The sequence below is a fragment of the Anolis carolinensis genome, chromosome 6 (assembly GCF_035594765.1).
Source record: "Anolis carolinensis isolate JA03-04 chromosome 6, rAnoCar3.1.pri, whole genome shotgun sequence".
Lineage (NCBI taxonomy): Eukaryota > Metazoa > Chordata > Lepidosauria > Squamata > Dactyloidae > Anolis > Anolis carolinensis.
In genome coordinates this window covers 48,953,849-48,977,952 of record NC_085846.1, presented here as the reverse complement: position 1 = coordinate 48,977,952, position 24,104 = coordinate 48,953,849, and the positions used below count along the sequence as shown (strand labels likewise).

General features: G+C 41.0%; 1 protein-coding gene across 2 annotated transcripts in view; it reads left to right on the top strand.

The window, feature by feature from the left end:
- The window catches only part of tex10 (testis expressed 10), a 60,099-nt gene that overhangs the window by 22,093 nt on the left and 13,902 nt on the right, over positions 1-24,104 (top strand). For both annotated transcript variants that reach the window (XM_008112963.3, XM_016994463.2), the window contains exons 10-12: positions 9,509-9,597; positions 20,864-20,997; positions 23,973-24,053. In XM_008112963.3, the coding sequence (XP_008111170.1) occupies positions 9,509-9,597; positions 20,864-20,997; positions 23,973-24,053 (304 nt within the window). The remainder of the gene's footprint in view (positions 1-9,508; positions 9,598-20,863; positions 20,998-23,972; positions 24,054-24,104) is intronic.

Sequence of the window (24,104 nt, the reverse complement as noted above, 5' to 3'; positions counted from 1 at the left end):
TCAAAGGCTATTTGTAGTTTTAAAATTTAGGTGGCTGCATTTCAAAAATAAGAACTTTCTCATGACAGAGAAGTTCAGACTCATACAGTAGATGAATAGCTGCACTAACTCCTGGGATTGTAGCTTCACTGCTGTGAATAAATTCAGCCTCAGGCTCATCTGTTTTCAACTTTTTGATGTAAGGAGCTCAAGGAACCCTAGAAAAGATTAAACTTCTCTGAGATCTGCATAAGCTAAAGATTTTTCTCATGATATTGTAAAATTCCCTGTATCTTTTTCTTGCCTATATTCCAGTATATTTGATCAGATTTAATGTAGAGATGTACACACACACATACACACACGTATATATAATATAATATATATTATATTATTTGGGGATGAGTGTCAGGACCCAGGCTGCAGAGCACCAATAACCATGCGCAGAGACCAGAATCTATCTAATATCTTTATTAAAGAATTATATAAAGTCAATAAAAACAAGTGAAGAATAAAGTTCAGAAGCAGACCTTTCAGATGAGGTCAAATATAGTCCAGGAAAATAATGTCCAATATAAGATATTAGAGTTCAAATTTATAATCCACTTGACCGAAACACACACTTTGCCAAGCAAAGTGTGGGGAAATGACAGGGTCTCTAAAGTCCAAGGTAGCTTGACAACAAGGCTGGAAAATAGGCTTGAATCTTGGCTAGATCAAACTTGAAACGAGGCAACATGAAATATGAACTGAGTCCAGAGAAGTCCGTGAAACAAGGCTAGGCTGGAAACTTGATCCGTGAAAACAAGACAAGGCTGAAAACTCGATCCGGGAAACAGGGAACTGGGGTACGAAGTCCACACACGATCTCTCTCCTCAAGCTGAACAAATTGACTCCGCAAGGTTCACCTTGCGGCAAAACCCCTATATAGGGTCTTGTTTTCCCGCCAATAGAACACTTTCCCTGGAGAACAAGAAGTGAAACCCAAACTGTGTCCAGATGCATGACTCCTTAGAATTTCCCAAGGGAAGCAGACCTAATCAGCTAATTGTCTGGCAGCGATTCTGAGGCTCCGGCGATTAGCCTCCCTCGCCCCTCTATCTCTATTATAATTGTCCTTTCGGGAAAACGGGGGAGAATTCTGCCCAAGGCTTGTTTGGTTAACTTCCTGAGGACAAACATCCTCCAGGTGGCGAGGCTCCGATTCAAGCTGAACCGGTGGAAATCCCAAATTTTCCTCCTCATCTGCCACAATAGCACTAGGAACGGGACTACAAGGCCCATGAGACATCACACTATCCCCCCCCTCAAGGCCCATCTCCAACATGGCCGCTCTCGAGTCGCGGGGCCGCGGCTTGGCGGGGTAGGCCTGATGAAAGCGGCGAACTAAGTCGGGGGCATGGACCGTGGAAGCGTCTTCCCAAGAGCGTTCTTCGGGCCCAAAACCCACCCAGTCAATGAGATACTGAAGGCGGCGGCGATGAAAGCGAGAATCCAAAATGTCCTGAACCTCGAATTCCTCCTCCCCGTCCACCAAAACAGGGGCGGGGGCCGGTCGGTCCACATCGGGGCGTACCCCATCCGCCGGAAGGAGCAGGGAACGATGAAACACCAGATGAATGCGCATGGAGCGCGGGAGTTGGAGTTTGAAAGTCACGGGGTTAAGTTGCGCCACCACTGGGTAGGGACCAATGAAACGGGCATCTAACTTCCGGCAAGGACGGTGGGAGGGCAAAAAGCGAGTGGACAATAGAACCCGATCTCCTACCTTGATCTCGGGGCCCGGCTGGCGATGCCCGTCAGCGTGGCGTTTATAGTCCTCCTTGGCTTGATCCAGTTGTTGGTGCAAGAGTTGTTGCACCGCTGTAAGTTCTTGCAACCAGTCCTCCGCTGCAGGGACTTCTGAAGATTCAATGACAGAAGGGAAGAAACGTGGATAGAAGCCGTAGTTTGCAAAGAACGGGGTTTCTTTAGTTGAAGCCTGGACACCATTGTTGTAAGCAAATTCTGATAGAGGTAACAGGGAAGCCCAATTGTCCTGCTGGTAGTTTACATAACAGCGAAGGTATTGTTCCAAAGTGGCATTGGTGCGCTCAGTTTGCCCATCCGTTTGGGGATGATGAGCTGAAGATAAACGAAAGTCTATGCCCAATAGTTTCTGTAGTGCTTTCCAGAAACGAGAGGTGAATTGAGATCCACGGTCAGTGACTAAACTCTTGGGCAATCCATGTAGTCGGAAAACATGTTGAAGGAATAAATCTGCAGTTTCTTTGGCCGTGGGGAGACCATCGCAGGGAATGAAATGGGCCAACTTGGTAAAAAGGTCCACCACCACTAGGATCGTGGTGAATCCAAGGGAGGGTGGCAGGTCAGTGATAAAATCCGTGGAGATTATCTCCCATGGGCAAGAAGGAGCGGGAAGGGGATGCAGTAGCCCTGACGGCTTCTCTCTGCGTGTCTTGGAACGCTGGCATACAGGACAGGTATTGACATAATTCTCCACATCCTTGGGGATCTTGGGCCACCAGAAATCTCGTAGGATCAAGTGCATGGTTTTAAAAAGTCCAAAATGCCCTGCTGGCTTGCTGTCATGGCACAGATGAAGTGCTTTTTCTCTGCCTGGACCTGGGGGGATGTAAACATGATTCCTGTAGCATAGTAGCCCATCCTTAAGTGAGAAAGGGAAACGTAGTCCTTGGCGAATCTGTTCTTGAGCCCAGGCATCTGCCTGTTGACTGGCTCTAATTTCTTGAGCGCAAAGGGGTTCTGGGTTAAAGGGAGTTGATTCAATTGGAGTGGATTTGGTGTTTCCCACCGTGAGCGTGGCAAAGTTCTCGGGCTGCAGCAATCAGGATTCTGAGGTCTCTCTGCGTCCAGCGGCATACTCTGGTTTCCGTGATAGAGCATCTGCCTGCTTGGTCTGAGCCGGGGTTACATAATGGATCTGGAAGTCAAAGCGTTCAAAGAATAAAGCCCAGCGTTGCTGCCTTTGATTTAACTTTCGTGCGGTCCTTAGGTGTTCCAAATTTCGATGATCAGTATGAACCTCAATGGGAAATTTGGCCCCTTCTAACCAATGTCTCCAATTTTCAAAGGCTGCTTTTATGGCCAAAAGTTCTTTCTCCCATATAGTGTAATTTCTCTCTGGAGCTGTTAGTTGACGGGAGTAATAGGCACAAGGGTGAAGATGTTCTCCCACTGGTTGCATGAGTATAGCCCCAATTGCCACATCAGAGGCGTCAGCCTGCACAACAAAAGGGGTTTTAGGATCAGGGTGCTGTAGAATTGGCTGGGTCGTGAATAACTTCTTTAGTTGCTGGAACCCTTTCTCTGCTTGCTCCGTCCAGCGGAAAGGCTGTTTCCCACGGATGCAGCTGGTGATTGGGTCAGACCAGCGGGCGAAGTCTGGGATGAATTTGCGGTAGTAGTTCGCGAACCCCAAGAAGCGTTGCACTTCCTTCTTGTTGGTGGGCGCCCGCCATTCCAATACTGCTGAAACCTTTGCCGGGTCCATGGAGAGCCCTAGTGGCGAGACGCGGTATCCCAGGAAGTCTACCTCTTGTAGATCAAAGGCGCATTTTTCTAACTTGGCATATAGTCCATGATCTCGCAATCGTTGTAGCACCATTCTGACGTGTTGCTCGTGTTCCGATTGTGATCTAGAAAACACCAAAAAATCGTCCAAATATATGATCAAGAACCGATCTAGATAATCCTGGAAGATATCGTTGACAAAATGCTGGAACGTTGCGGGAGCTCCGGATAATCCGTAATTCATGACTAGGGACTCAAATAATCCGAATTTGGTCTGGAAGGCGGTTTTCCATTCGTCCCCTTCTCTGATGCGATCTAGATTGTAAGCCCCCCGGAGATCCAGCTTGGTGTAAACCTTGGCCCCTCGGAGCCGGTCTAATAGGTCTGAGATCAAAGGCAGGGGGTAGCGGTTCCGTTTTGTGATATTGTTCAATGCTCTATAGTCCACAACCAAGCGTAGGTCCCCTGACTTCTTTTTCACAAACATCACTGGGGAAGCAGCTGGGGATTGAGAGGGTCTGATGAACCCCTTGCGAAGGTTTGACTCTATAAACTCCCTGAGAGCTTCTTGCTCTGGTTCAGTCAGGGAGTAGAGGTGTCCTCGCGGAATTGGGGCCCCCTCCACCAAGTCAATGGCACAGTCATAGGGTCTATGTGGGGGTAGTTTCTCGGCTTCCCTTTCATTGAAAACGTCCCAAAAGTCAGAATATTTCTTGGGCAAGGTGATGATGGGCTCGGTGTCTGTGGCATGGAAGACCTTGGCTACTAGACAATGGTTTTGGCAATATCTTGAGGCAAACTGTAATTCTCTGTTGGACCATGAGATGTTTGGGTCGTGGAGTGTCAGCCATGGAATTCCCAAAATCACAGGGAAGTGGGGCACCTCGGTAACGAAGAAGGAAATCTCTTCCATGTGTTCCCTTATCCACATTCTGGTGGGTTCAGTCCATTGGCTTACTGGACCTGTCTTTAGGGCATGGCCATCTATGGCTTGCACCACCCGGGCATTCTTGAAATCATGATATTGTAATCCCAGAGAGTCGGCATACTCTCTATCGATGAAATTGTTTGTTGCTCCTGAGTCTATCATGGCATGGATCATGACGGGTCCTTTTTTTGCTGACCACAACGTGACCACCAGGAGAAATAGGACCCCGGTTTGCGGCTCTAGAGTGGGGTTTTTGACCGGGTTGGCGAGCCTCTCTACGCCCGGTCCCTGGCTTCCCCCGCCGGCTTGGCTCCAGCCGCCTCGGCCGTTTCCGGCTCTACAGAGGACGCCGCTGCCAGGCGGGCGGCGGGCTTCTTTTTGGCTGGACATTCTCTGGCGAGGTGGCCCCCATTCCCGCAGTACCAACACAAATTCAAACGTTGGCGGCGGGCCTTTTCGGCAACATCCAGTCTGGGGCGCACATTGCCCAACTGCATCGGCTCTTCCTCGCTTCCCATGGGGTTTGGGGCTGGTGGTGGGGATCTCCATACTGGACGTGGCTGAACACTGGCAGAAGCAGAGGGTTTCACTCCGGCTCTTCCACTCTGGCCTCGGAGCCACTGTTTTTTGTTGGCTATCAGGGCTTCGGCACGTAGACACTGGTTGATGAGTCTCTCAAGAGTCCCTGGAGGATCCACCTTAGAGATCTCTTCCTGCATCTCGAAGTTGAGGCCCTCGCGAAACTGCCCTCTAAGGGCTATATCGTTCCAGCCGGTGCTCTGAGCCAGCACTCGGAACTCGGCTATGTACCGGGACAATGGCCTGTCCCCTTGGAAGAGACGCCGGAGTTTATGACCGGCCGCCTCCTCGTCGTCTTCGATCCCCCAGGTCTTCCTAAGGTGATTCAAGAAATTTTGCGCAGAACTTAGGTGTGTGGAACCCGCATCAAACAGCGCCGTCGCCCAATTGGCCGCAGGTCCATCTAGGAGGCTGTAGATCCACGCCACTTTGACGTCTTCTTAAGGAAATTCAGCTTGGCGGGCTTCTAAGTACGCCTGGCATTGGCGACGGGAAACATGAACCTTGGAGGCTTCTCCAGAAAACTTGGTTGGTAGCGCTAGGGCAGGGAGACGCACTCCGCGTTCCTTCAAGCCCAGAATTTCACCCTCCTGCGTTCGGAGAGTATCTCGGATCCGGTCGAATTCTTCCCGGGAAATGGTGTAGCTGAGTGGTTGGGCATCCGCCCCGGTTCCTGTGGACATTGTGGCCTTAGGTTAATTGGTGCTTAGGGTGGCAGAGTCAAACTGTCAGGACCCAGGCTGCAGAGCACCAATAACCATGCGCAGAGACCAGAATCTATCTAATATCTTTATTAAAGAATTATATAAAGTCAATAAAAACAAGTGAAGAATAAAGTTCAGAAGCAGACCTTTCAGATGAGGTCAAATATAGTCCAGGAAAATAATGTCCAATATAAGATATTAGAGTTCAAATTTATAATCCACTTGACCGAAACACACACTTTGCCAAGCAAAGTGTGGGGAAATGACAGGGTCTCTAAAGTCCAAGGTAGCTTGACAACAAGGCTGGAAAATAGGCTTGAATCTTGGCTAGATCAAACTTGAAACGAGGCAACATGAAATATGAACTGAGTCCAGAGAAGTCCGTGAAACAAGGCTAGGCTGGAAACTTGATCCGTGAAAACAAGACAAGGCTGAAAACTCGATCCGGGAAACAGGGAACTGGGGTACGAAGTCCACACACGATCTCTCTCCTCAAGCTGAACAAATTGACTCCGCAAGGTTCACCTTGCGGCAAAACCCCTATATAGGGTCTTGTTTTCCCGCCAATAGAACACTTTCCCTGGAGAACAAGAAGTGAAACCCAAACTGTGTCCAGATGCATGACTCCTTAGAATTTCCCAAGGGAAGCAGACCTAATCAGCTAATTGTCTGGCAGCGATTCTGAGGCTCCGGCGATTAGCCTCCCTCGCCCCTCTATCTCTATTATAATTGTCCTTTCGGGAAAATGGGGGAGAATTCTGCCCAAGGCTTGTTTGGTTAACTTCCTGAGGACAAACATCCTCCAGGTGGCGAGGCTCCGATTCAAGCTGAACCGGTGGAAATCCCAAATTTTCCTCCTCATCTGCCACAATAGCACTAGGAACGGGACTACAAGGCCCATGAGACATCACAATGAGGTTGATTTGTTTACCTGTATCTTCAGCAGATACTCCTTTTTGGATTTTTGAAGGAGATTGAAATCAAGGAGAATAAGTCTCCTCATGTGTTCTCTAAGAGAAAAAGAAGTATTCTAAGCCATTTCTTAGACTCATAATATCCTATAGGTAATAGTGTACTAATTCTCTGTGCTCACTGTTTTCCCCAGCAGTGGTTGATAGATTTTGAGGCATTCAAGAAGGTTGTTATTTAAAACTCAAGTGGTTTGAGATATGTAAATCTTCCTTAACAGAGTAGATTCATGCCAAAAGTTTTAAAAACTTGCCTGTCATACATTCAGTGTATTAACCAAATACCTTTCGGAGACAAACCTTTAAGTATGTATTTAATTATCTCAGAGTTAAACAGATTTACCAAGTCATTAGTAAAGTAATATCCTCATAAACCTGTGGTTAGAGAAAGGCAATTCCCTCTCCAGCATGGGAACTCTTTGTGTGTAGATCTCAAAGGAATATATTGTTTGTTCCCTTATTTCAAGATTTCATGGATAATTCAGACGCATCTCTAGAAACACTTGTTGTTAATACTGATTGGCATCTGCCAAGAATACATGTCAGATTTTATCCAAGCAATGGATTGGTCTTAGTATCCATGCTGGCTGGGCAATTTTGGAAGTCGCAGTCCATTTTTTTTATAACATGCGTGTTTTTACATCCCCACAACAAATGGAAGATTCTGAAGAAAATATATTATAACAATTATAAAACAACATTAAACTAAGATTCCAAAAGTTTTGGGAAATAAGCAAGTTTTCATTGCAGTTTAATGTTGTTTTATAATTGTTATAATATATTCCTATTACATGTATTGGTCCATTTGCTTTACATAGTATTGTATTTTATTTGGATAATTTATTTTACAGTTGTATTGTATTGTTTTATTTTAAATTATTTCTTCCTTCCCTCTGTGCTTGTGTATGCACTTATTTTAGGTTGTTGGTCTTTGGCAAGACCCAGTGTTCTTGGTTGTTTTACTTTTAAAGTGCTATAAACATTGATAGTGCTATAGAAATGAAGGTGACTTCACTAATAACAACAATAATGTAACAACAACAGCTTCTCCCTAATGTGAAGAAATGAGAGAATAAGGCTGTATTTGCTTTTCTTTCCATCCCCCTTCAGTGCGACCATGTGTAATTTTTCTGTTGGAGTGATATTACCTAACTAAACTTGTCACTGGGTACATCTGATGCACAAGATGTATTTGGTTGAATAAAAAAGTCTTCCATGTTCTAGAATTGGGGGTTACAACAACAAGCAACAATAACTTTTAGAAGTACGTAAATATAGCTTGAGCCAGTGTGTAAAAATTGGGGTTTACAAAAAGAATTAGGGGTTACAAAACCTGGTAACTTTAATTGGGCTCCATTTCTTTTAGTTAGTTTGATGGTTTCAGAGACAGCAGTGGCAAGTGAAATTCCATTGTTGGACTTTACACAAGGAAAATGAAACTACTAGTATTATTCCTTGTCAAAACTATTATATGTTTTAGGCTGGAGGACTTCATTTTATCATTTCTGAAGAAAATCTTGGAAAACATTGGGATAGTTATTGAGTGCCTTTAGGAGGTTTGCAACTTATGGCTACTAAGATTATTTCACAAAGATTATTTCACTTATTTCAGCATTTCATTTGTCTTCCTCTGAACCTAAAAGATGATGTCTTACCTAAGATCATTGAATACATTTTCATGTCTGAACAGGGATTTGAACGGTAGTCTGTCAAACCTTTGCTGGCTCTGGAGAAGTACCATCTCTGCCTTCTCACTAAAGGTCACCAGTAGATGGCAGTGTGACTCTTTGGTGTAGATAGGTTTTATTTGGAAAATGGGGTGGGGGGAATGCATTTTTAAAGGAAATAAAATTATTAATCAGATCTACTATTACTAATTCTGAGATTTGGATCTCTAGTTTTCCTTATTCCAGACACTTTCAATCTCAAATAACATGTTAACATAAATGTATAAGATTCTAGACTAGCAGATATTTATCTCATGAATATAATCTGTACTGTAAATTTAGAATTGGAAGTTTTTGAGGTTTTTTAAAAGTTATCATTTTGTTACTTAGTTCTTTTTAAAATAGTGTTATAAACCTTTTGCCAGAATATTGTCATCAGTGAAGGTTTAAGAGATTACTTTTTTGCAATGCTGAACAGTGTTTTTAACTAAATGTTTACGAATGTTTAAATATATTTATGTGTCGTGCTTGCTTTCCATGTGTGAGCTGTTCTTTCGGCCAGGAGTATAGATGAATTCATTAATGCCTATATATTATAATTGCCATTGAGCTGCACTTTACAGAAACTGGTGACCTTAATAGCAGGTGTGGGTTGCTTCAGGAGGACAAGGTGGGCATTTTCCACCACTACTCAATCCCACCAGATTTCTTAGCTTAAGATGAAAATAGTGTTTTCTAGATGTTGCCAAAGTAGTTGACTTCAGAACTATTTGAGAAATATATTATGCCTATGTTTACCTCTCACTTGCTGATTTTAGAAAGAGAGAAAATACGCTTCCCAGCAACATTCCTAATACTGTTATTTAAAAGAGAAAACGCTTTCTCAAACTCTATTTCACTATACTTGCTTACATCAATAGATTGTGTTGTATGTTAGAGGACCTCAAACATTAGCATCCTTCTTACATCCAAGAAGAATAGGAGAATGGGGCTACTTAACTCACTGCAGTTGCATCTGGGTTTAAATTTTAATTTTTTTTTCTTCTGAAGTCATAGCAATTTTGAATCCTCCTTATTCATGGTTTGCTACTAAAATGCCTAGTTTGAGACAAAATTATATTTTAACTTCTGCTTTTTTTAAAAAACAGATCTTCATTTGTGGCTTGTAAATATCCAGTGCAAGACAGTTCATTGACTGACATAGATTATTTCAGCTTCTTGTTTTCAACTCTTACAGGTAAACTGATACATTTATTTTTTTCCAGTTAGCGTACTCATATTACTGTAAAAAGTATCACTAGATGGTTATATGAAATTAAGATGTAGTGGTTTAACATAATAATGCTTGGACCTTGGTCGTTCCAGTGTGCCTTTGATTAATCGGTTCAACAATTTGACTTGGCCTAACTTAATATCTAGCATTTGTACTTTATTGTAGTATACAGAGCACCCTTTCAGCTCTGAGTACGTCCATTGTTCACGGCTACTGGTTATTGGTTGTTGTTGAGTTTGTTTTTATGATATTTTATATGTTTTTCTGTGCTTAATTCATTGTAATTCAATTGTATTTTATGGTGATATATTTTAATTTTTTGTTCTACTGATCTTTGTTCCCATGTAAGCCGCCCCAAGTCCCTTTGGGGAGATGGGGCGGGATATAAGAATAAAATTATTGTTGTTATTATTATTATTATTATTATTATTATTATTATTATTATTATGCCAATCAGAAATGGCTTTTTATAATCACCAGTCATTACATGTCATTTACATTGAAGTTATTTACATGAGAAGTCATTAACAAACCCATAACTATCTGGCCTTTGTTTTTGGAGTTTTTAAAAGCCTTTTATTTCCATAAATCTAAAGTACAAAAGACATGGATGTGACTATACTGGAGTTCAGTCTTGGAATCCAAAGCAGTTGAATTTAAAAACTAAGTAATATTCTACAATTCCCCGAATAAAAGATGTAAGCTTGGTCCTCCATTCTGGTCTTGCAAAGAAAGTAAGACCAGCTAGGCCATTTAAATTACTCTAGCAACCCTCTATTACCTAAATATTTACTGGTAAATTGCCCCTGCTGCTCCACTTGTATTAATTTTGACTGTAGTACCCACTTTGTTTTAAAAACCTTTTCCCACTTCCAGCTATCATTGGTCTTCCTTGTATGTCTCGCATTTTGTCTGTCTCCTGCAATTCACATTAACTTTTGTATGTTGATATTATTCACAGTTGTTACTTGTTAGTTTCTTTGACCATGTCATGCATTATATGTGTGTGTGTGTATATACACTGTTCGTTTGTAGAACCAAGTTAACAACAACAACCATTGGGCCAAATCACACCAAATTTGGCCACAATACACCAGCACATCAAGGTATGACCTCCACTCAAAAAAACTTACACAAAAAACAGGATGACCATAAAATTTCCCAAACCCAAGAATAAGTAACAGGACTGCCTTGGTCCTGCTCCCTTCCAATGCAACGGAAAAGTGTGTGGCCACACACATACACACACAAATAACTGACAAAATGAGCTCATATGACACCGCCGAGCAACCTCCTTCAGCGCAGGATCCTCCTTCCTCCCTTCCTGCAGCAGCAACCTTTGCTATGGAGGGGCGAGAGGGAAGAGAGAAGGGCACACAATGTCCATCCTTTCTTCTCATCCCTCTTTCCTTCCTTCTTTCCCTCTTTTCCTCTTCCTCCCTGGCCAGCCAGGCTCAGGAGTTGAGGAAAGCAGGGCCTTGTGAAGCCTGGAGGGAGAGCGAGAGAACACCTGACGTGGAGGGAGGGGACCCTGGAGTCAGACACACAAAGATAAAAAGAGGGAAGCAGAGAGAGAGAGAGAGAGAAGTTCCTGCTGCCTTTGCAAAGGAAGGCGGGCACTTCAAAGGCTTCCTCCCCTCAGCAAGCTTCTAAGGCAGCAGAGAAATAAGGGATACAGAAAGATTATATGATGTTATAAGGCCCTTCCACACAGCTATATAACCCAGAATGTCAAGGCAGATAATTCACAGAATCTGCTCTGAACTGTATTGTCTTGAGTCCACACTGCCATATAATCCAGTTCTAAGTAGATAATAAAAGATTATAAATATATAATAATTACTGTAGTATAATACAGAACAATATAATCTCTAAAATCAGGACAGTAAATAAAGAGGAACACTCTGAAAACGGGAATTCCAGAAAGGAAACAATCAGGGCCAGCTAATATCTCCCAACAAAATATTCCCCCAGAGAGGAAGCAGCAAGGCTTTGAAGCTGCAAGGCCATTAAATGCTAATCAAGCTGACTAATTGCATCATTCATTCTTGATGCACTGAGACTATTCATTGCTATTTAACCTGGCCAGCCAAGGATTCCACAAGATACAAAGTGGCCAGGCTTGCAAGCAGCAAGGCTATTCAGCGCTATTCAACCTGGCCAACCAAGATTTCCCCTAGGTAGAAAACACCCAGGCTTTGAAGCCATGAGGCTATTCCGTCCCATTCAACCTGGCCTAGCAAGGAAGCCCTATGTAGAAGCTGCCAGGCGTTTAACCTGTAAGACTATTCAGTGCAATTCAAGTTGGCCAAACAAAAATTCCCCTACAAAGGAAGTAGCCAGACTTCAAAGCGGCTTTTTGATTGAGGGTGCTACTCCAGCTTGCCAAACAAGGATTCATCTAGGTATAACAGCCAGGCATTGAAGCTGCAAGGCTATTCAGTGCAATTCAACCAGACCAACAAAGGATTAACCTTGGTAGAAGGTGGCCAGGCTTTGAAGCAGCGATACTGCTCTGTACTATTGAAGCTGACCAACCAAAGATTCCACTAGGTAGCAAGCAGCCAGGGTTTGAATCAGCATTTCCCTAGAACGCAAATACCCAGCCTTCCAAGCAGCAAGCCTATTCTGTTGTATTCCAGCTCACCAAACAAGGATTCCCATAAGAAGAAATCAGCCAGGCTTTGAGGCTGCAAGGCTATTCAGTGCTATTTCACCTGGCCAACAAAGGATTCCCATAAGCCACAGCAACACGTGGCCGGGCACAGCTAGTCAGTATATATACTGCTCCAGTCTTTCATGTTTATACTGTCTGATTGTTACTTGCATAGGTTTATTAGAATAATGTAAGGTTATGACAAATTTGCTGTTCCATGCCTGAAAAAATAGAATCTTAATTTTTTTCCACATGTTAAATACTAAGAAGCTATAACCCCAATACCATGGATAACACAACTGAATGAATTACATTCGCCAACACACATTTTGGTGCCACAAATATTAGCCCTGTTTCTGGGTATATTTGACCTGCTGATTTCAAAAATGGTACTAGTTTTCCCCAATCAGCTCTAGTTTTTGAGATACAGAATAAATTCCGTATATCAGTTGTCATCTGCTAGTCCATAGAAAATTACGATAACCATATTTTTTTTTTTTGTGGGTAAACAGTTTATTAATGAAACGTTACATAACAAAACAGCAAATTATCGCAAATATAGTCAGATAACAATCATTTTGAAATGTACATGCATATCTACATTAGTCAACCAGCCTGCCAATTCTAACACAGTACATATTATTATCTGTTACTCAAAACAGCTCTTTCCACATGTCATCCACCACTCTCAATCCAGGTTTCTATTCATTTTTATTTATTTTTTTTAGAAATTAAATATAAGAGTTTACCCTAACATTCAAACAAAACAAAAACATACAACGTATTACACACAACAAACCCTGCACGCACCCAAAACCCCTATCCCACATAAAATAAAACCCCTTCCCCACACCCGTGCACCCTTCACCATGACTTCCAACCCTGAAGCACTATGAAGCCTTTAAGCCAATTTATATATCCTTGTTAATAGTAACCCTAATTCCTAATGGAACTCCTCTATGTTACTGACTCCTTATTCAGATATGCTATGGCCAGCTTCCATGTTTCTAAAAAGTCCTCATTACTTTTGTTCTTCCTATTGTTGGTAAGTTTGGCCATTAGCATATATTCCCGCATTCTTTCTCTCCAATCCTTTTTAGTTAAACCTTTTTCCCCTTTCCAGTCTTTGGCTATGGTCAATCTTGCTGCCGCAAAGCTATATTGGTATATTTCTTGGTCCTTTTGGTTATTGTTTTCTCTATGTAGACCTAATAGACACAATCCTGGGCTTTTTTAAATCTTATTATGTAGCATTTTATTAGTCTCTTTAATTACCTTGTCCCAAAATGCCTGTATGGTCATACACGTCCACCACATGTGGATGAATGTCCCTTTCTGTTTCCTACACCTCCAGCAAATACCTTGTTGTGATTTATCTATTTTTGCCAATGTTGCTGGGGTGATATAGCATCTATAAAACATTTTATATTGATTCTCCCTAATTGATCCAGATATTGTGAATTTGAATTCTTTGTTCCATAGGTACTCCCAGTTATCCAATTCTATTGGCCTACCTAGGTCCTTGGCCCAGGATATCATTACTGTCTTGACTGTATTATCCTCCATATTATAACTTAATATGTATTTGTATAATCTGGATATTAACCCTTTATTTCCCTTTTCCCATATTCTTTCCAGTTCTGATTTTTTAGTTGCGAAACCAACCCTCATATCTTTTTTATATCTTTCATGCAATTGGTGATATCGAAACCAATCATTAATCTCCAATTCTTCCCGCCCTTTTAATTTCCATTCTTCATTTTCTCTAATAAGGTATTCTTTATATGTTCTTGTTTCTACACTTAAGGCTGGTCTTATAACTGCTTCTAATGGCCTCAACCAAAGGGGTGTTTTCGGTTCCATACCTTTTCTATATTTTTTCCAAATGTCTAATAGTCCCCCTCTAATTATATGTTTATTAAAGTCTTTATTTAATTTGTCTCCATCGTACCATACATATGCATGCCAGCCGAATCTTAATTCATATACTTCCAAATTTAATAGGGTCTTATTTTCTAATTTTATCCATTCCTTCATCCAGGACAGAGCTGCAGCCTCGTAATAGGTCCTTAGATCGGGTAAGCTTAGCCCCCCTCTTCCTTTATCATCAATTAAATTCCGGTATGCTATCCTCGCTCTTTTTCCAGCCCAAATAAAATCTGTAATCTTTCTTTTCAATTTCTCAAAAAATTTTATTCCTTTGATAATGGGTATATTTTGAAACAGGAATAGCATTTTGGGGAGTACCATCATCTTTATTACTGCAATTCTGCCCATCCATGTTAGTGGGATTGTTTGCCATCTAGTAAGATCTTTTTTAATGTCTTCCCATACTTTGACGTAATTATCCTGGAATAAATTGATATTTTTGTTTGTGACCCATATACCTAAATATTTTACTTTTGGGATCACCTCGCAGTCTGCTGTGGCCTCCAGTTTCTTACAGCTTTTAGCATCTATATTTTTTACTAAAAACTTAGATTTTTCCTTGTTTATAATAAATCCTGATATGTCACCATGTCTTTGAATAATGTCCAATACTTTTTTAATACTTTGTAGTGGGTTAGTTAGAATACAGACTATATCGTCTGCATAAGCCCTAATTTTTAGTTCTTGGTCACTGATCTTTAAACCCGTAATTTCCTTCTCTTCTCTTATTCTGACATTTAAGATTTCCAAACCCATAATAAATAATAGTGGGGACAGCGGGCAACCTTGTCTGGTCCCTTTTTGTATGTCGATGTAATCTGATAGTTGACCATTGATGTTTAACCTTGCTCTTTGATTAGTGTATATAGCCCCTACTGCCCTTTTGAATTGGTGGCCAACTTCAAATTTTTCTAACACTTTTTCCAAATAATCCCATCTAACATGGTCAAAGGCTTTTTCTGCATCAATAAAGAACAATGCCAAATCTCTATTTGGGTCTTTTTCTGCTACTTCCAGGGTGTTCAATATCAGTCTGATGTTTTGATTTACTTGTCTTCCTGGGAGAAACCCCACCTGGTCTTTATGAATGATCTGTGCTAGAGCTTGCTTAATTCTATTTGCCAATATAGTGGCAAATATTTTGTAATCGCAGTTCAGCAATGATATTGGTCTATAATTTTTAATTAAGTCTAAATCTTTATCCTGTTTAGGGACTAAAACAATTATGGATTCCTTCCAAGATTCTGGAAGTTCCCCCTTTTTCAAGACCACATTCATCACTGACACCAACTGTGGTACTAGCTCTTCCTTAAACGTTTTATAGTATAGGGTCGAAAGTCCATCTGCCCCAGGGGACTTATTTACTTTAGCCATATTTATTGTCCTGATTACTTCCTCTGGTGTAATTTGTTTGTCTAAGTCAGCTTTCATTGCTTCTGAAATTTGTTTTAAGTTTGTCTCCTCCACATACTGGGAGATTGTCTTAATCTCCCCCTGAGTTTTTTTGTATAAGTTGGCATAATATTCTTCGAATAGTTTTTGTATCTGTTGTGAATCGGTGACAGTTTCTCCTTTATTTTTTATCCTCATTATCAATGGTTTTTTCTTTGCATCTTTTATTTGCAAAGCTAATAATTTCCCTGGTTTGTTTGCATTTTCAAAAAAGTTGTATCTATTATACATAACTTTCCTTTCTATTTCACTAGCAATTAGCTGTTCGTATTGTTGGTGCAATTTTTTTAGTTCACCTTGTAGTCTTGTCTTTGTACCTTTTTCTTTTTCTATTTCTAATTCCTTTGTCCTGATTTTTGATAACAACTCCAGTTGGGCCTTATTTTTTCCTTTGTACCAGATCGAGTTTTGTTGTATCAATAACCCTCTAATTACTGCTTTACCAGCATCCCAGACTATTCCCTCCTTCATTTCTTCTTTAGCATTGTCCTTAAAGTAATTATTAATCCCCATTCTAATTTTTTCCCTATGTGACTTGATTTTCAAAATATAATCATTCATTCTCCAGGCTCTGTTTCTTTTATATCCCACTCTTAATTTCATTAATATCGGATTATGGTCGGCTAATACTCTTGGTAATAATTCAATCTTCTCTGTTTTACCCACTAGTTCCTTAGTGCCAAATATCAGATCAATTCTTGAGGATGTGCCATGTCTATGTGAATAGTATGAATACTCTTTCCTTGTTGGATTGTGGACTCTCCAGATATCATAAAGTTCCCAATACTGAATTTCCCTTAGGAAGGATCCTGGGAGTCGGCCTTCCTTCCTGTCCTTTTTAACTTTACTATCTCTGTCCTCTTTGGGCACCATGACTCCATTAAAATCCCCCATCCATAACATTTCCTTTTCCCCATATTCTGCTAATATACGTGTCAATTTTTTATAGAACAGTTTTTGTTTGTTGTTTGGTGCGTAGACTCCAACTAATAGTACAGGGGCTTTTTGTATATATACTTTAATTATTAATATTCTGCCATCCTCATCACAATATTTTCTCTGGTGCCAGATCTTTTTTTATATAGAAGAGTACTCCATTGGTCTTTTTACTGTTACATGCTGTGAATAAATGGCCCAGCCTTTCTCTTTTTAACAGGTGACTATCCTTGTATATCAGATGTGTCTCAACCAAACACACTATGTCTGATTTGATTTTCTGCAAGAAATGAACCACTTTCTTACGTTTATAGCCATTATTCAAACCGTTAATGTTACAAGACATGATTTTTAAATTTTGTACAGACATTTGAATCTACTCAATCCCATCCCCCCACCTTTTCCCCATCCCAGTCAGCAAAAGAAACATATTGTATTTCCCAATAATCAGTTCATTACTCTTAATGTCTCTTTATTTGTTAGTCTGTTCCCCCACTTTTTTCATCTTCTTCCACTTCTTCAACTTCATCTTCCTCTTCTTTTTCTTCATCTGTCTGGGTGCCCTCCTTCTCATTTTCATCCTGCTCCTTCTGCTTTCGCTCTTTCCTTTCCTGTGGCACCCCTTTACCCCTTCTGTGCCCCTGGCTCTCATCGCCTGCAAGCTGTTGTTCTCCCCCTGGAAAGTCCTGGGCATATTTCCTTAGGAACTGTTCAACCTTCCCTGCATCTGTAATATAGTGTCTCTTTGACTTATGGTAGAAGGAGACACCCTTTGGGAAGAGCCAACGAAAGGGGGTGCCTTTGTTCTTCAGTTTAACCACCAGTGCATTGAATTCTTTCCTTTTTCTAAGAAGCCTTCCTGGGATCTCCTTCATCATTAATATTTTCTTTCCCTCAATCACAATTGGGGTTTCATATTGTTTTTTCAGCACTATCTCCTTAAATGTTTTGGCAACAAATTGTACTATACAGTCCCGAGGTACTTTTTTTTGTCTTGCGAAGGCTGAGTTGATTCTGAAACAAGACGAAATTGAAGCATGAATAATGTCCAGATCTTGCTCTTTCAGCAGCCCTGCCAACATATTAGCAATGAAAGAGATGAGACTTTCTCTTTCCAGGCCCTCCTTAAGACCTCGTATCCTCAAAGAGCACTCACAGGCTTTCAATTCTTGCATCGCTATGGCATCTAAGACCTGTTCATGGTGGTCTTCATAGGTTTGACTCTGCTCTTCCAGTCTTTCCACTCTTTTTTTAACAGATTTTTGGTCTTTGTCCAGTTTTGCAAGTTTATTGTCCATTTGGTCTTGCCTATTAGCAATTTTTTGTAAGTCCTGCTGCACTGCTCCTATTGCTTGTGTCAGATTTTCAAACATTGATCTAATCTCCAGGAGGGTTTGGTCTGGTGCTGCTGCTGCTGCTGTGGAGACTTGTTTTTTTATTTTTTCAGATGCTGCAGGGACTGTGGCATAAGATGATATCAGGCCTTTCATCCCCGGCCCCGTCACTTTGGGGGAGCGTTTATCCATTTTTTTCCCCACTCCTTTTTGTATCTAGATCTTGACTTTTTTTTCCCTTTTCCTCTCCTTCTCTCTCCTCCTTCTTGCTCAAGGCCGTTCAAGGCCGTTCAGTTCTGTAGACAAAACAACTATTCCGGAGAGTGCTGCTTATAGGAATCTGCCAAGATGGGTGGTGGTGGGGATAGGTATAGTTAAACCTCAAACATAAGAGGAAAACAGTGTCTTTTAATCCAATTATTATTCTTCTGAATCTTAGTTCAATTAAAGTCCTTGCAACTATACATCTTCTGGATTGGAGACATCTGGATCAAGCCTCCTATCAGGCATGGTCAGTAGCATGCATATTCATAGTCTTTTGTTACGACCTGCCTCTTTCAGCACAGTATTACAGTGCAGCTTTTAAACTTTGGAATACAATACTTTTAGGCTCTTGTCTCTCAAGGAGTTAGCTTAGCAAATTATCTTATCTCCAGCAGGAAAAGTCCAAGCTTTTAATTGTCAAAGGAACTTATTTATAGCTTCAGTGCTCAGTGCTAAATCAAATAAACGTAAATCATGTGCTTACTTAAGAGAAGAAGAGTTGGAGCCTTATGTGGAGAGATCGTGGAGACGGGAGGATTTCTCTGTGCCTTCGAGCTTTCCATTCGAGATGCTCTTTGCCGGCAGACACTCTCCTCTCTTTGTCTCGCCCAAAGATGAGGAATTTGAGGGGTGAAGATAACCTTTCCCCTCACCGTCTATCTCCGATGCACGGAGCTGAGGCTCCATGCAGCTTTCTCTCCTCAGCTCCAACCGGAAGTCCGCGATAACCATATTTAAGAGCTGATGCAGTCTATCCAATGCAGTTTTGTGAATCAGCGCCCCAAAGAACTCCAAAAGAGGCCTATAAACCAAGCCACCAAGCATTTTTAAAGTTAAGTTTTGTTATAGGTGTGTTGACATTTATGTAGTTCTTTAGTCAAAAAGTTGTTTGACCAGCATTATCTGTTTCCTCTAATTGGAGTGCAACTCCTAGCAGTCTTAGTATAGTTATTTGTGAAAAATGATCAGAGTTGCAATATCTGCAATATCTGAAGGGTTGTATGATTATAATTTAGACCAGGGGTCCTTAAACTTTTTAAGCAGAAGGCCGGTCCACAATTCTTCAGACAGTTGAGGGGCCGAATTATCATTTGAAAAAAAATACGAACAAATTCCTATGCACACTGCACATTTATCTACAAATAAATGCAAAAAACAATGAAGAACAGTACAATATTTAAAAATAAAAATAATTTTAACCAACATAAACTTATCAGGATTTTAATGGGAATTGTGGACCTGGTTCTGACTAATGAGATAAATAAGTTATTTAAGATTGTTGTTGTGTGCCTTTAAATCATTTCAGACTTTGAACGAGCCCAAGTCTAAAACTGAGGACGTGAGCCAGATAAATGGGCCTTAGTTTTGGGACCCCTGATTTAGACCATGGGCAAAATGCCTTCCATAAAGCAAAGCAAATAAATGAGTTGTTGTAGCAAAGCTTAGAAGTAGCCGTGAAATATTCTGCCTATCAAATAACAATTAATAATGATTCAGTGAGTGAATTTGTGGTCATCTACAAAATGCCAACTGCTTAAAAGACATGGGGAGAAGGACCTGAGGCACCATGACATTAATCTTATGAATCCTAGCCTTTTACATTTGATTTTGTCAGATGGTAAATTGCTTTTGGAACTGAAAGATATTCCAGAAGGAATTAGTGATATGGCAGGGAAAACCTGACTAATTAGAAGAGGAAGTGTCAGGAAGCAACAATTCCACTGGGTTAGCACAGGCTTATTGCAAAAACCAAAGCTCCAGTGATTGTTGGGTTGCTGTGAGTTTTCTGGGCTGTATGGCCATGTTCCAGAAGCATTATCTTCTGAAGTTTCGCCCACTTCTATGGCAGGCATCCTCAGAGGTTGTGAGGTATGTTGGAAACTAGGCAAGGGTGGTTTATATAACTAGAATGTCCAGGGTGGGAGAAAGAACTTTTGTCTGTTGGAGGCAAGTGTGAATGTTGTAATTAATCACCTTGATTAGCATTTGATGGCCTTGCAGCTTCCAAGCCTGGCTGCTCTCCAGGCAGGAATCTTGCTTTCTTGTTGAAATAAATGGGATTTGTTAAGTACACACTTAAGAATGCTTCCCTCTGATATAATATTTTATAAATTCTTATAATCTAAGTCAGAATTTTCCAAACAGTGCCATAACATATTAGTATGTTAGCTGCAGTGAGTAGGTGTATCATCTGAACATAATGGGAGCATAACGTGAAATTAGCAATAAATCATACTTTTAAAATTATTTGAATGAAAGGTTTTCATGAGATACGTTGTGTCTCCATACATTTTGTTGTCGCAATTTATGTATTTGTCCGTATTTCTTATAAGAGAGTGGCTTATCCTCCAGTTTGTTAGTAAAACTGATTCAATGTGTCAAAAAATCATTCATCTCTAAAAAGTGTGTCACCAACATCAAATGTTTGGAAAGCTCTGATCTAAGTGATAATGTTTGTGTTTCATAATGTCTTTGTTTTAGTTACATTTTGAAACATTCTGATTTTGGTTAGCAGTTGTATACTTCTCAGTGTGCTTCATGATTATGATGTGGAGATAGCACCTTCTGAAAACTTTGTAGCAAATCCAAACTAAAATAACTGAACAGCTATTCATTCTGAGGTTTGTGCCTCACTGACTTCTCTGTTAATGTTTTTCAGGCTTTTCCAGAGAAGAGTTAACTAATCTTCAGAGTATTCGGGGGAAACCACACATAAGCCAAACACAGCTCTCCCCTGTCCACCTCTACCTGACTGATCTGGAACAGTTCTCGTTTCACTGGGCGCTGACTGAGGTAATGTCACATGCACCAAGAATGTAAAGTATTACTGTTATATTTAAATGAAAACAAAGTATTTTAAGACCTTGGTGGAATATATTCTGCTGGAAAGCAAAAAAAAAGTGGTGTCACTATCTGACTCTTTGAAGCACAGTAGAGTCTTGGTTATCCAACATGTCAAATAAGCAAAAATGTGGATAATAGGGAGGGATTGCTCGTTCGCTCATTCAGGCGGCGAGTTCCCTTTCTCTCGCCCTCTCTCACCCACCCTCTCTCACTCACCCTCGCCCGGCCAAGTGAGTGAGCGAGGCAGAGGTGGCCACTACTTTCGCCTTTGCCACCGGGACGATTGGGGTAGGGAGCCAGGGCCCAGAGGAGGCAGGAAGGGGAGGACAGGCTCCTGCTTCTGCTGGTGCTGCTGTCTTTGCCGCTTGCCCTCCCTCAGAACCAGAACCCGGCTGGGAAGATGAGTGAGCAAGCAAGGGAGGGTGGCCCTGGGGCGTTAGATAATACGAAGTGTCGATAACCAAGACTCTACTGTAATATTATGCCAATGCTGGCTACAGCTGATAGTTCGCTAATTTCACGGTAGACAGCCATAGAAAGCATTTTGAATGTTTCCATTATATACTGATTTGAGTGCCTTATTACTTTATTCAGTCTTTTAGCATTATAGATTTTAAAAAAATGTAAAGCAATGCTTTTGGGTTAGAAAGATTAGCCGTTTACAAGAAATGTTGCCCAGAGGACAGCCAACTGTATTTATGCAGTCATCGGGGAAGCTCTTGCCGTGCTCCCTCTATCAGTTTTATATTTATTTATGCAGTGCTTTTGATACAAAATAAATAAATAGATTTTTTTAAAGATAAAAAGATGATTTTATATATATGAATGAAACTATTTGGATAGGACCTTCATTTTTTCCATTTAAGGACATCAGCATAGTTAAGTGTTTCTTTTCCCTTGAAAAGACAGTAGAATTTGAGTAAATCGAGTAACAAATATGCCAAGTTTGCTGATGACAAAGTAGCCCAACTATTCATGTTTTTGTCTCTTTGGAGTGGGGAAAGTACCATATTTACCTGGTTATAATGTGCCATCAAATATATTGCACACCTCAATTTTGAAGGTGTGTATTACAAAAAATGATTTGTTGTGTTGTCAAAGGCTTTCATGGCTGGGATCACAGGGTTGTTGTATGTTTTCTGGGCTGTATGGCCATGTTCCAGAAGTATTCTCTCCTGCCGTTTCACCCACATCTATGGCAGGCATCCTCAGAGGTTGTGAGGTACCTCACAACCTCTGAGGATTCCTGCCATAGATGTGGGCGAAACGTCAGGAGAGAATACTTCTGGAACATGGCCATACAGCCCGGAAAACATACAACATCCCCAAAGGATTTGTTGTCAAATGTGAGGTGATGGTGGCCCAAAAGTTTAGTAGGAAGCCACGTTCCTCCCTCAGGCCTGGTAGGAAGCTAGTAGTGGCTATGGTGGGGTTGGTGGGAAGCTGAGCCCCTCTGTTCGGTGTTTCCATAGCCACTGCCAGCTTCTGCTCCACTACAATGTCCTGGTAGGAAGCTGTGCTCCTCTGTCAAGCCTTCCCACCAGGTTTTTTGCAGCCAGCATCAGCTTCCCATCAACCTTTCCACGGCCACCACTGCCTCTCTCTCCTCTGTCCCCAGCTGGGATCTCTTGTCCAACAGTACAGGCAGGTGCCATTCCAATGTGTCATTGAATCTATTTCCCCCCCCCCCAATTTAACCAAAAAATGTCCACATTGGACTTGAGTAAATGCTATCAAAATAGAATGTTAGTATTGGTGATCAAAATTTCGTTCTTGGAAGCTATGAACTATGAAATGTTCACTTTTTCAGTATATTCAGATGTCAGGTGGAGAATATTTTGTTATAGGCTCTTGGCTGATTTAGTTGTGAACTTTGAGACCTGGAAAAATAAAGGTGGTGTTCATATGGCCTAAAATATAAAGCAAAAAACCCTGCGTGTTGTAGAATGTGTGTGCATCACCGAGAGCATAGACACAGCTTAGTTCCAGGCAGAATGCCAATATAACTATCAACATTATACAAGCATATCAAACAGTGACATGACTGATCAGGGACCTTAAAACAGGTGCCTTGTTAAGAGTACCATCTGGTGCAATCAGATGAATGATGTAATCTGATGAAAAGCAGCCAAGATGTTATGTCACTTTTAGAGGACCAGTAAATGTATCTTAGCAAGATGTCCACTGGCTAGGAAACCAGAGGTATAAAACAATCTGAGAAGAGAGAAAAGCCAGGTAACTGACCACCTATCTTTGTCATATAAAGATAGCTGTTGATAAGCAGTTGCTTTTCTTATGCTAATGAAATAGAAAATGCTGGTAAGAGCAAATCTCTGCTCCAAACTGTTCGGTTATGCGTGACTTGTTTTAAGAAGGAACGAGACAGCTTGGTGACAGGAAGTGCCCGTTTGTGTTAACCTAAGTCCTGCTTTTGGTAGTTACCTAAATGGAAGCAGGGCTATATTGGACACGTCAGCTCAGTTGGATTGTACTTCTGCTCAAAAAGTTGACATGACTGATGTCGTTTTTAAACTACATGGCCGTCTCAACTTTTCATTTTAATTAGGAACCTATCCTTCTTCAGGTGTCATTCCCTCACTTGGTTTGGAATAACACTCCACTTTGTTGCCACCTCTTTGCTTGAAGCACCTGTGATAGGTTTGCTTTCTGGTTGCTACAAGTTGAAAACTATTTGAAGATGCAAAATGACAACAGCTATTTGTGTTTGAATAAGTGGGTGATTTGTGGTGATTTTCCATGAAATAGAAAGAAATCATGCATAGCAAGTAATTCCATTTTTTCACAGCAGTGAAATAATGGTAAGATTTTGGAATGTAGTACTTTCTGGCAGGGTTCTATTGCTATAAATTTAGATTGACCCACAATGAATGTTGATAATTCTGATTTTTTTTCTGTTGCAACAGGTAGTGAGCCAGTGCCTCTCCACAATATCTTCACGAAGTCAGTGCATAGATATTGTACAAAGTGGTATTTGTAAATACCTGGTAGGTGATTTTGTTTACATCCCCTTACCTAGTGATTTTATTTATTCCCCA